The sequence below is a fragment of the Sturnus vulgaris genome, chromosome 13 (assembly GCF_052056855.1).
Source record: "Sturnus vulgaris isolate bStuVul1 chromosome 13, bStuVul1.hap1, whole genome shotgun sequence".
In the NCBI taxonomy this organism is placed as follows: Eukaryota; Metazoa; Chordata; class Aves; order Passeriformes; family Sturnidae; genus Sturnus; species Sturnus vulgaris.
This window is the reverse complement of record NC_142255.1, coordinates 8,097,729-8,111,850: the sequence shown is the minus strand read 5'-3', so window position 1 is coordinate 8,111,850 and position 14,122 is coordinate 8,097,729. Positions and strand designations below refer to the sequence as shown.

Genomic DNA, 14,122 nt, shown 5'->3' with positions numbered 1-14,122 from the left:
AAAATTTATCATTTCTACATTAATCTTACTTCTGCATTTATGCCTACAAGTAATGTATGTGCCAAATCCATAAATTCTTTTCATTAGCAACAGTTTCCAGACTTCTTGTAACATTTTTTATTCCATTCACGTTTTCAAAATATCACAATATTTTAAATTGTTTATATTACAAGTGCAGGAGCATTATCAAAGGTGTTCCTACTCATGTCCAAGGGATACTCATCATTAACTCCCTCACAGGCAGAATTGGGGTAACGTGAACATCTCTTATGCTTCCAAGCAAGCCAGCACCTTATGTTTTCTTAGAGGGTTTTTGACTAGTTGTTCAAGGATTTTACCTGTAACTCAAATTTTGCATGATTCCTCTTTTCCTGATTCACTAGGACAATTTTCCTGCCAGCAATTCTGAAAGACTCCAAGATCTGAAATCAACTGTGGACCTGCTTACCAGCATTACTTTTTTTCGGATGAAGGTATTGTCTTTTACTTGCACAACTAAATTTCCTGAAGAAAACAAAATATTTATATTTTTAATTAGTTTAAAGTGAAGTCACTTAAAGCATACTTAGCTGAACTCCTTAGGAGTTGTATAGAATAATGATTTTCTACTGATAAAATAAAATAGATCTGATAACTATTTGCCTTAATCTCCCCAAAGGTTGAGATCTAAGTGGTCAAGCATGAAATATTTTTTTAATGGTTCACATTAGTATTACTGAATGAAAAAAGAGAAACACAAAGCAACCTTTGTCATAATAGCATGTGATTCCATTGCATTAGGCAACTACATAAAGAGAATTAAAATAATCCCCTAAGTTAAAGTTTGAATTAATGTATCCTGAAATGGAGTAAAGAGATGAACCCTTTGCTTTACTACATAACTGTTCTTTGGCTGATATTCTTATTCCAAGGAAGGTACATAATTATACTATATTATTTCCTAAATAATAAAAAAAACTTCTAAAATAAGTAAACCATAAGATGTAAAGATATAAATTTGTGGGCACACATGCCACTTTCATCATATAAATATTTTAATTCAAATAAAACAGTGATAAAATCTACTTGCATGTTTTAATGCATCTTTGAACTAAATGCACCTTAATTTAACACAATTTTAATTATTTTTATCATTGTTTTATCTGAACACTTTTCATCCTGTATAACAGAACTACATTCAACACTTGGATTTTTTGTGCTCAATCTAATTCTGACATTCTCCCATTTATGAAATATTTAATTAGGTCCTGGAATTGCAGAGCCCTCCTCGAGCCAGTACTGTGGTGAAGGACTGTGTAAAAGCCTGCCTGGATTCAACTTATAAATACATTTTTGATAATTGCTATGATCTCTACACCCAATTAGTGGATCAGGTAAGGTCAAAATGAACTTGTTTTGAGCTATTGCTCATTCATTACTCTTAGTTTGCCTTTAGTAAATAGAAAGCCTCCAAAGCACTCAGATTTTCATTATATTTATGCATGGAGGAGCAACATACCATAAATACACCCATAGACATCTGTGAACTCTAAAATGTTTAACATGAGTTTCAGAATGTATACATTAATTCTTAATGTAGTCATCAAGTTGGACATGACTGTGAAATTTTCCAGTGGTTTGGGGAAGATGACATTTGATTGATTACTGTTCATTTAAGACGTGTAACAGGAAAATAGTTATTTAAAATCTAACATTTTACTTCTGCAGCTTTAGAAAAAAAAATTAATTTGCTGGAAATTATATAATCTTTCCAGCCTTAGATTTTAATATCTATGATGCATACTTGGATCCAAGCCTTAGTAACTGCTTTAAGAAAGCAGAGGATAATTCTGAAACATTTCTGAATATTTGTCTATCAGGTTCAATTGTCAATGCAAAATAATTATAGCATTTGTTGTGTTCCAAATGTCATGCAAAATCCTTGAGAATACTTTTTAATTTTTTATATAATATTGTCATTCTATAAGTAATGTTAGAATTAATTTTTGTCTTAAAGGACCAACACTTCTTTATCATATTACCTCTGTACCTTGTATTTGCTTTCTGGATGGTACACTGAAAATATGGCAGTTCTGTGACTATTTCAGCCTTGAACAGGATTAACTAAGTTCTTTGGCAAATGCACTTGTTTTTTGTGTGTATGTAATTAATGAGAACACTCATACTAATGATATAAGGCTTCAAATGAAATGTATTTGAAAGCATATTTCACTTGAATCCAGAATATGAATTCCTGTGTTTTAGGAAAGGTGATAATTGCTATCTATTCAATATTTCTGAAATGAGAATTTATTTTGTCATGTTGGATTCCTGTTGTATGAGAAAACTTAACTGTAGCTTTTAATGTAAGAATTTCTCACCAGCACCAATAAGCACTCCACACTTAGTGCTGATGTGTGTTTATCCTACAACAGATTATATTGTAAGCTGAGTAGGAGTATAAATTAGTGGAAGGAGCAGCTTCAGGCATCACATCCATTTACGTCATAAACTGCTCTGTTTTCTCCCTAATGTTTACTCTGCAGCAATTTGATCTTGTCTGGTAAATATAATATGAAGTGCAGCTAGACTGAGTATTACATAAGTCTGCAGTTTATCAGTAGATTCTAGTCGTCAGTAAACAGCTGAAAGTGATAAAGTCCTACCTCTGCAAAGCACTGTGACAACTGCAAAAGCTTATCTGTATTCAAAAAATTCACAACTTTTTAATGTGGATCCATACAGTCATCTAGCCTGTCTATTTTAAAATATGATTTTAAAGTTCAGGGATATTAGAGCTTTCCTGCTTGATAGAGAATGTAAAACTTGCTTAAGTAAGTGTTCTCTCCAAATTATATTTGAGGCAGAGCAGGCAATGTTGTTATTATATTTTTCTCTCATACAACTCTACTTAATGACGGAGAAATAAGTCCTGAAATAAAATTTTTTTTAAAAAAATCCTCAAGTATTCACTCAGCTGGAAAACTGAGTTCACTGTATTTCTGCAGCTCTTGGGTTCTCTTTCCAGCAAGGGGATTTCCAGCAGGGGCAGTTTTTTTATGGAAACTTTAAGCAGAAAATTGTCTGTACAATTACAATCACCAAGCAATGCAAGAAACTTAAATGAAGCAGCGTAAAAAGCAAAATTCAAAATAAATAGATTGCATTCGAAATAATTTATTTCTAACAGCAAATCACATCAACAGTCAAACAAAAAATTCAAGCAACAATCACATATAATCTTGATGCCAGACAGTAAAACTTTCTTTCGCAGGAAGTAGGAGACTATTCTGAGAAATATAACTGGTCTAGCTTTAATAGAGAAATGAGTAAAATTAATTCAAATGACTACCTGAATTCTACATCAGCTCTTGAATTGTACTAGGAGACTTTGCTCAGCATGATCCTCTTATGTTTTCCTATCAATATATCCAAAAGTGCATTTGGTTTTAGGAACACTTAAGCATGCAGCTTGTTTGAACCTATAGCTTGGCAGGTTTTCCAGTGAATTAAGGTGATTAGCTTGGGTACCACTGTTATAATAATGAAGCAGTAACCAATATTGTAATTAACATTTCATTAGCTTCATATCCAAGCCCCTCAGATTAGACCAGGTTCCACTCTTCAGCCTTCCTGAGTGGCTGTTCCCTTCTTCTCTGCTGGGCTCCCCATCAGGTGAGGTCTCCTCCTCTCAGAGGAGGGAGCTCATCCCTCTTCTGCAGCACAGGAGGTTCACGTTTCAGCTGCACAGCTGAGCTTTGAGCTGTGAGTACTGAGAACTGAAACTGATGAACCCCAAAGCAACAAGAAATGGTTCTTATGTAAGTCAGGACCTGCTCTCGCTCAGGGGAAGGACTGGCAGCTGTTGTCCTGCTGAGGCCCCTGCATGCTCAGGGTGTGTATCTGTGGGTAACTCATAACCACCTTATGCAGTTGCTTTTGGCTGCAACCTAAAATTCTTAGAAATGCCTCCCACAGTATTTCTAGAAAATATGCTTCAGGTCTGATTGTGTGGGATTGTTTAAGTTTGGGGTGAAAATAGAGCAATGACTGTTAAAATTGAGGGGCTCAAACTGGAGGTTTTGGATATTTGCCACTATAAATGGGAAAAGTAAATCACAAAATATGCTCAGCAGTCTCCAATTCCTCTTTTTATTACTCTCTACCTTTGTGACAGGCAGACAATCACCATTAAAAAGCTAATGTCTTGCAGCAAAATATCGCCCCTGAGGATATTTCCTGGAGTGAAGCATTGCAAATGCTCACAGTATGCAAAAATGTCATACTACAGTTCCATACCAGAACACAAAGAACAGCTGATGGCAAAAACCAATGACTGCCACAGACAGTAAAACGTTATAGCTTGACAGTCTCACTGACATGTATATTGCTATCCTCGTTATTGGAGATAAAGCCCTCTGATGAAAAACTATCTAGCTCCTTACACCGCACATGTGGTGTTTTCTCTTTTTAATTAACAGTTATATGAGTGAAGTGCTTAGCTGCCCTATGTTAAAAAAAATACCCTGGAGAAGTAGTTTAGGAAGCACTTTGATAGTTTTCTGGCTCAATTTACAGATACATCACTCTTTCTGTTTTCTTGAGAAAACAAATTTTGAAATCCTGGCTGGTGCTCACTGTGACTGAAGTCCCTTCAGTAATTCTTTTTGCAGTCTTCTCCACTGAGTGATACCAATGAAATGCAGACAGGACCCTTCATGTTATTTCAAGAGCTCTTGATCAGTACGAATAATTTCATGAGTGATAGCACCAATATACTGGAATAAAAACACTGGAGTACTTTATATTTGACACCAGCTCATCAGAATAGTCCTGATATAGCTCCCTACCTGATGTTAGGGACCTTTACTTGAGTCTTTACTCAGCTCTGAATGTTGTCGCAGCACACCTTGGTGCAGACAAGAGGTAGCAAACAATTGACTCTTTCAGGAGCCAGGTGTTGTACAGCTGCAGCAGCACAGTACTCTGCCCTTGCCATTTATCTCTTGCAGGGATACAGCACCTTGGGTTGGGTTGGTAATGTACTAAAAACATCCCAGCTCTGGGAATCATGGATGAGCCTGTGCTTTGGGAGCTGGCTTCATTTTGCTTTACTTAGCTGTGAGTCCATGGTCACTTTTCCATTTGGGATTTGGGAATCCAAGCCTCATAGTGGTTTGGGAAGGTGTAGTTTTTTCTCTTTAGTATAAACAACAACAAAAAAATCGTTAGGTTATTAATTTCCTATAGAAATACTACAAGATTTGAAGCATGACTGTGATCTGTGTTTTTCAGACGCATTCGGAAATATGAAGTTGGAAATAAAGTTCAGTAGCAAAAGCTGTTTGCTACAGAGAGTCCTATTTTTCCAGCATGCAAATTTCAGTGCCAAGTAATACTTCTTGTGGGGCCCTCTGTTATATTTACATATTGCTTTAGCTGCACTGAAAAGGTTCTGACTTGTTCAAATCTGGCATGCAAAGGGTACTTAGAGATCTCTCCTTGTATTGCAGCATTTTGTTTGATGGGGTAGCGTGTTAACCACAGTAATAGAAAACAAATTGGTAAATTGCCTCAGAACAGAAGGATGCCTTTCGTGCTATGGTATTTCCAATCACATTCTGAGAATACTGTCAGAGGAAGACCAAATCTTACAGATATAATTTCTTCTTAGCAGCTTTTCTGAGAATACTGGTTAGAAAGTCAAAGAGCTTGCAATACATGAGGGGCTCACTTTGGTCTTCCTCCACCTATTCCCTGCAGAAGCAGAGCACTTCTGGGTGGGTGGGTCACATCAAAACCACAGTATCACTTGGCTGACCACTGCAGAGCAGCTATGCATGTTACCCTGCCCTGAGCAGATAGACTAGTTAAACCACCTCCTTTCACATGCCAGTCCTTGAAGACAAAGGCTGACAATTGTCAGTGAAAATTAATCCAAAAGAGTTCTGTTCCACTTCAGTCGGTACTGGAGCATACATAAAGCAAAGTTGCCTGGAGAAGGTGTGGCTGCCCCATCCCTGGAAGTGTTCAAGGCCAGTTTGAATGGGACTCTGAGCAACCTGGTCTAGTGGAAGGTGTCCCTGCCCACAGCAGGAGGGTGGAAAAAGATGATCTTTGACATCACTTCCAACCCAAACCATTCTGTGATTCTATGATGATTCTTCAAATAGGGTTTCAGTTTCAAATAACAGTTGAGGAGCCAGTTACTGTGCAACAGCACTGCACAGGGAAATCCCTCACAGGTTTTGAATGCATGTCTGCAAGTGGTTTCTGGCTTTAGCCTCTCTTGAGTAAATTCTGTAAAGCCAAATTTTCGTTCTTTTAGAGATTAAAAAATCATTTAAAATTATATAAGATTCTATGTATATTATATACATAGTGCATATTGTATATTTTCTGGTGATTTGACATTAAATAATATTATATGTAACATACGCAATATAAGTAATCAATATGCAATTTCAAATATGGAAGAATTCTTAAAATTATTATTTCAATATCTAAGACTGGTCTATAAAATTGTCCTCTGTAGCCTTGTGCTGATCAAGGCTACTGTGTTGGTGTCCACTGAGTTCCCACTTTATCATTATTTATATAGAAAATATTGTATTCTGAATCCTAGCTTAGGGCTTGCAGCAGACAGCAATAGATAACTTTCTGATATTATAGGATTCAATTTATCAAAGTCACACAGATAATAATGGGTATTGGTTGTGCAGAACATAACAAAATAAAACCAGAGAAAATTAAAGCAGACATTCATCTTACAATCAGGTAAAATCAGTGATGAGAGAAGTTGAAAGCCCTCTGTTTCTCAGACCAGTCTTTACAGATTTGTCTCAGGGTAGTATAGATGTAGATTTTAATCTTGCTTCACACTGTGTCTGAGATTGCTTTCTCCACTCTCAACCACTTTCCCAGAGTACAAAATGCTTGCTTGTCAACAGTTTAGCCTTTTTTTTCCATTAAACTTGGAAAACGCCCTCTACATTTTATTTTTTTCTTTAAGATAATATCAAAAGACCAGTAATGATTTTGGAGGCTCTATGCTGCATGATCCATTGCTTGCATATGAATTCAGGTGACCAGGAAATTGACATAAAAGAGAATGAGCAAAACATGATTCAGTGCAAATAATTTATTTTTATTCATATCCTATGAAAAATTGCTCCTACTTCCTCTTTCTGATCTTGATGTTTTCTGTGGCAAAAGACTCAGTTATCACCTACTTTAGATGTTGCATTAAAAAAACCCACAGAGAGTCTCCAGCACTTACTGTATCTGTGACTCTTAAGTGAATAATATGAGTTCTCTTTAATGACCCTTTTCTCATAAGGGGTTTGCTACCACTCTAGGGTGATCCTAAAGACAAGAAGTACCCAAATCAATTAATCTGACTCCTGTTGGTGACGTATCATCTGCTCTTATTGCTTGTTTGATCTGCCAGCAGAAGCCCCTTAGGAATATCATTGTTGTGCCTTTGGCCAGTCACTTATTGGGCTTTTAAGTACAGGACATCTTATGGCATTTCATGGTGCTGTGCATGTGGGCAGCATTGCCATCCAAAGTGATGTTACAGGAGGTCAAGATATTTTACACAGCCTTTCCTATGTGAACAAGCTCGTGGAAAAGTAAGTGATTCTGCTAATTGGCAAACTTTCCTTCATATCAGTGTTTGGAAAGGTCTCTTGGTTACTGGAAGGGCAGTCTGTGATTTGAGCTTGTTCAGAGCTATATCAAACAAAAAAAAGAAAACAGGAAACCTCACAAAATAATTTATTTTAAAATTAAGAACCACTAATAGCATCAGTTTAATTAATCATTTTGTCATCTTTCTATATCAAGAATTTATGTTCCTCTTGACCTTTTCAGTTATTTTTTTTTTTTTAAATCTCATTGTTATCATCCTCTACAATTACAAGTGGTATTTAGGGTCTCCTACATCTTCTCATTGTATTTGTGCCAGCGTGGCACTAATGAGGTATATCAGCTATTTAGTTAATGCTTTTACACTGACAGTTTCTTTCAAATGGGTATAAGAAGAGTGAAAAAAATTCTAGATTGAATTCAAATTTCCACCACTGTTTTACCTCATTACAACAGCACTGCACCAAGTCTGTCAGAGCTGGGGAAGGGCTGTCAAACACACCGTGTGGTTTTGGGCATTGCCCTGTGCAGGAATCCAGGAGCTGGACTCTGGTCCTTGTGGACCCCTTCCAACTTGGAGTATTCCCTAATTCTATAATGCTTCTACAAAGGTATCTGCTGTACATAAAGCAAATAATAGTGCTGACAATAATAAGGTAAAAAGAGCTTGAAAGATTCTGAGCATTTCTAACACACTAGGTAGATTTTAGGATAAAATGGAAATAACAACCAGGGATGGGCAGAGTATGCACTTTCTTTTCAGGGCATGAAACTACATCTTTGTGGGTTTTTTTAAAAATACTTTCTCTGGGCCATTTGAAAAGGTCGTAGAGATTTAAAGAGATTTCTTTTCCAGATAATTTTTGTAGGAAGGACCTCCTTGTGCAGCTATTACTTTGTAAATTAGTTACTTTTTGCTATCTGTGTTGAAGAACAGAATTTTGCATTCTGTGCTTCACATCCAGAGCCATGAAAAGCAGTCTCAGCTGTATATGTCACTTGCTGTGAAATACAGTTCTTGGGTAAGATGATGAGCTAGGTATGAGGTGTCTTTGGCTTCTACAGCTGTCTTTCAGTTGATTAGATTTAACAAGCTTCTGAGAAAAAAAAATGGTCTATTGGACATACATCTTTGATATAGAAGCAAGACCTTTTTAGTCAAAATATAATGTATACCAGGGAAAGCCCTTGTGAGTGACGTTAATGCTCTAGTGTTCATTTCTGTTTTGAAGAGCTCTCTCATTTGCATACACAGTTGTTAATTGTTGGTGACACCAGACCCACCTGCTTCTGAGCTTTATTTCTGTTGCTTTAGACACTGAGGTGGTACCCTTTGTAGTTCAACTGAGTATTTAGCAGTGTGATTAATAATACTTGTCTAAAATATTCCACAGTGGCCACAAAGAGAGTTTCAAATAGGTGTTGTTGAAATTTCCTTTCTACCACTTTAAATGCTATTCATAGAGAAAAGTTAATTGAGGTTAAAATAACATTTAATTAATTCACTGCAACTCTAATATAGTGTTAGGCATATTCACAAAGTCACTAGGTTGATTGAAGTGGTCATAGTTGGACTAGGAATGAGACGTACAGGGAATATATGTTTAAACTTGCAGGATCATAGACAAGTTTATTTTCTGACTAACTAGCTGAGACCCCTTTCAGTCTCACACAGCAGTGTAGAAGAGCATGTGTAGACCTAGCTAGCATGTGCAGACATAGCTCTGTGTGGCAGAAATTACTCATGTATGTGTTCATACAAAATTAAAAATATTCCTTTTTATATTTAGGTCCCTACAATGAAGTTATTTATTGGATGTTGATAAGGAATCTGATCCTTCTGCCAAGCAAAAGAATGCAAAATATTTTTGCCTAGGAAATTGTAGGTTAAGAGCTCATAAATAAAGACTGTAGAGACAAAGTCTATCTGTAAATGCACATTTTAGTGAAATTAAAGAATATAAAATTCTCAATAAAGTAAAAGTCAACTGCTTCTTCATTTAGACCATACATCATAAGCAGCTGTTAGGCTGAATACCTTCAGCATATAATTTAAAACAAAGCATTAAACACTCCTCAGCATTGATTTTTTTTCAGTCTTTATTGTGTTGAGTATAAAAGTTCTGCCTCAACAAGCGATTCTACCTGTGCTGAGTCTCAGCACAGCAAAGAATTTAATAATGTGTCTAATTACAGTGTGAGCATGCACTAAAAACCAAGTCTCTATTGATCTCCTTTGCTGACATGACAATCTTTGCACTATGGTTCTTTATATTTGTGCATAGCCAAGTAAAGTTTTTCATATGTTCTGCTCTGTTGGTTAGCCAGTCTTGGTCCAAAATTTCTAAAGATTCTTAATATGTCACTCTTCCCAGTCAAGGAATAATCTATAGGTGGAACTCCCGTAGTATTTTCTCTAGTAAAAATATATTCAATCTTGTTTTAACAGAGTAAGAAACAAGAAATTCCTAAAGAAGAACAGGGACCAACAACAAAGAATTTGGATTTCTGGGCACAGCTGATTACTCTAATGGTCACCATTATAGATGAAGATAAAACAGCATATACACCAGTCTTGAACCAGTAAGTAATTACTTTCTGCACAAAAATTAAGAATCATGGATTTATTAAAATAAAGATAAGAAATACACCTGAATCAGAAGTTGTATTAAAAAGAATCTAGGAGGAGATTTTTATACAGAATGTAGCTCTGACATATTTTGATAAAAATTTAGTGCTCTGATAATGGAAAGAAAATCTTTTGCTTTAGGAACATTAAAGATAGGTGGTATATGAGTCATCTCAAAACTTTAGCAAAATATTCTATAAGTGAGATAAATGGATAGAAAAGAAATGTCAATGACATTTCAGTGAAGGGAATTTTCCGTGTGATGGTATTGATGGTATGAGAGCATCGTGGCACACATGGTGTTCTAATCATGCTGAAACTCTTTTAAGTATGATTTTTAGGCATGTAATTGTAAAAAAAAGTGAACTTCACAAAAAGACCCTCTCTGAATTTATAATTGGCTGGCCAGACTGAAAATATATAAAGTGGAGAGCAGTATCCTGGAGATGGAACTTGACTTCTCAGAATTGAAGATATAGCAGATGAGGGAGGGTTACATCAGTAACCAAGACAAGACAAATAACTTAATTGTGATACATGAGTAGAAAGGAGAGAAACAATTGATAAACACAGGAAAAGAAGGCAGTGCTGGGGTTTGAACATGAAATATATAGAAAGAGTGCAAAGGAGTTTCACATGTTACAGCTGGAGAAACAGGCCTTGCACTAATTGAAAAGTGATGTGATGAGGCCCTGGGGAAATGTTTTAGCTCTCTTAGCTCTTTGGAGCCATTTTACAGAGAGATTGCAAAAAATCTGGACATAATCTGGCTGTAATGACTTAGCAAAAGTTAACATTGAAAAGTATATCTGTATTATGACTAAACAATTGATAGAAGTTTCTGCAAGTGCATTTGATTGAATGCTCTGAAGTGGAGCAGGAGCAATCTGGGTTTTTTAGCCAAAATAGTGTAAATACTAGAAGGCACTCTGTACACTGAGTTGTGCTTGTCTGTTGGTAAATGGTACCATTCTATTTATAGCCCCACAGTCAAAGTGACAAAGAAACTGCCTGGTGATAACCAGAAGCTGAAAGATATTTCATAGACTTCTGACTCCTTCCTTTACTTGAAATAAATAAAGTATCGTTTCAGTCCTGGATAATAAGCATTTCTTTCTTCAGTCGTCTGTTGCACTCACCTTATGGAATAAGTTCTTACCCTGTTCAGGAAAGAAAACACTTTTCCTGTTTACTCCATTTTTATGATGTAATGTTGAGTTTCTCCATTAATGAAAGCTCAGGCTTTTGTCTGACAGGCTGTATAAATAATAGAGTCATTGTAAAATATCTAATTGAGACAAATACATATATGTGATTCATTTCAGTCTCTTCATTGAAATTTAAAAAGGGTAATAGCAGGTTGATTATCCTAAAAACTTTTCTAGCTGTATTTTTATACAAATATAAGGGAGAAAGTAAAGGCATAAGGAACAGAGTTCTTCTAAGGGGATTAGGAGGTTCCCTAAAGTACAGATGAATGATTGTGTAAAATGTGAAAAGAGAATCAGGAGTGGACGGAATTGGGACAGATTAAGGGAGAGAGCTCATGTGTCTGACTTCTCTCCCGTTTTTGGTGTTGTTTTGTGAGTGAAAGAGTGAACATAGGGAATAATACGTCTTTTAGAAGTAGGAGAGATCAGAAGCAAAAGATGAAGGGGTTGTAGCAGGAAAAGCACTTGAAAAAATGTTCAGAGTTGCTTTAGATACTTTTTTTTTCTTTAAAGCTTCTCCTAACACAAAACCAGCATGTAAAAACTGTTGAGAAAAAAATAAGACAGCCTCTTCCCCCCAGAAAAGAAAATGGGTTAAAATGGATGAATGGGAAATGTGAGTTGAATACACAAGAATACTAAAAAAATGTGACTCCTTATGAGAAATATATGGCCATGCAGAGTCTCAGTGGACTATTCAGGCCTGCATCCATTTGAATCCTATTTTAGAAATGAGGTAACTGAAGATCCCCAGTAGAGCATTCTGATAAAAGTTTTAACAATTGTATAATATTGTTCAGAATTCTACTCCTCAACCAGTTTTGGAAACCCTATTTTTATATCTACCTTGGAGGCAAAAATTGTGCTGTCATGGAGTGGTTTGAACTCTATCAGATTATAATTCCAGATGAAACATGACATGATGGCCTCAGCAAGCATTGCAGCCACTGACAGAGCAGACCAGACCACCAGGTGGGAGTGTGGGGGCAACCTGCAGTTCTTACACGACATGAGAAACTTGACATATTTGAGGGGAAAATGTGGTCTGGTATTAAAATCCTCATTCTAGTAGTTAAACAATGTAAAATGTGTTTGAAACCTGATTCATAGGCTAATCCAGGGCTTCCTGGCACTTCTAAATATGCATGGTATGTGCTGTGAGAAATTGCTATCAAAATAAAATATTTATTCTAATAAAAGGAACATCAAATCCAAAACAAAATCTTCAACTCAAATATGCTCCTGTATTTTGGTAATAAGATCTAAACTTCAGGCCTCTGCGCTTTTTTTTTGGTTTTTTTGCACATAAACTCAGAACAATCAAGTTGTCACTGTAGTATAAATTTAAGAAACGAGACAGTTCTAGTGGGACTTTTAAATTTGTTCTTTACTGATCCTTAGATCATTGCAATATTAGGACCTGTTTTTTCTGTGTTCCCATTGTGTTCCACACACTACAGAAAGGACTGATACATGAAATCTGCAGGAGCAGATTCCCCCATGCTTCAGGAGCTAAGATGTTTAATAACTGAAAAATTGGGGGTAGTAACTTATAGTGTAGAAACATCATAACTGTAACCTACATGTCAGTGAGTTATGAAACATAGGTCAGTGGAAGAAAAAATTACGGAAGGAAGTGAAAAAATCAGAGTACACTGTATCGTGAATTGGACTGTGTCAGCCCAACTTTAGAATGTTTCCTTCATGATGGAAAGTGTGGCTGATAGGTTTTGTGTCTTGACCAGTGATAGCCCTCATTATCAATTACACTTTATTCTGTGGAAGCATGTTAATATCACTTCTTGCATTGAACTTGTGAACATTATCCTGTGTAACAAAGCTGTTCTCATTCTTTCACCATACCCCGGGTGTCTTCCCATGTAACAATGAAACACTGACACACCAGGTTAGTTATATCGATTATGTACAGTATCTGTCTTGCCCAAGACCTAAGTGGCTGTCTTCTATATGCAATTTATTATTTTTTTATATGGTCATGTATGGGCAACATAACTCTTCTGGATAAACTGAGATTTTATATAGTTCCAAGAATTACATAGAAATGGGGTAAATTATGGCCAATGGGGGTCAGAAATAACTGTAGCAAGAGCAAGCTAAATGATTGACAGAGCACTCTGCTGCTTGTCCTTTTGCTTCACTGAGAAATGTAAAAATACGTGGCTTTTAAAAAGATTAGAAAATGTAATGTGTAGAGATTTGCATGGGAAATTTCTCTAATATTTTGCTCCTTAGGGATCAAAATTTGAAGTAGTTTGAAAAAGTTTTCTTACGAAAAAAATAAGGTGATAAAATACAAATAATACAAAATGCCATAGTTATACAGACGTTTTAGTATTTAACTTTTGATTACCCCTTCCCTTTAATAAGACAGCTGCTTCTGTTACCATTTATCTTTAGCGTGTGGAATGTGTCGTGTGCTTCTGTTGTGCATTAGCTATGTCATCTTCTCATATATAGTAAATTGCAAGGATAGCTCTGGTAGTTCCCTCATGCCCATGACTGACAGCTATGCAATGCCCACCAGTCTGTCAGAAGTATAAAAACTGTCAGCAGTTTTAGACTTCACCTAACTGAAGCCAGGTGGGATGTGTTGAACTAATTTAAACAACATTGATAATTGCAGTTTGTGTGC

The 14,122-nt window shown here is 36.1% G+C and overlaps 1 protein-coding gene across 1 annotated transcript in view; it reads left to right on the top strand.

The window, feature by feature from the left end:
- UNC13C (unc-13 homolog C) overlaps window positions 1-14,122 on the top strand; it is a 123,258-nt gene that overhangs the window by 59,165 nt on the left and 49,971 nt on the right. Inside the window, exons 15-17 of the mRNA XM_088172513.1 lie at window positions 384-473; window positions 1,245-1,373; window positions 10,079-10,212. Coding sequence (XP_088028639.1) covers window positions 384-473; window positions 1,245-1,373; window positions 10,079-10,212 — 353 coding nt within the window. The remainder of the gene's footprint in view (window positions 1-383; window positions 474-1,244; window positions 1,374-10,078; window positions 10,213-14,122) is intronic.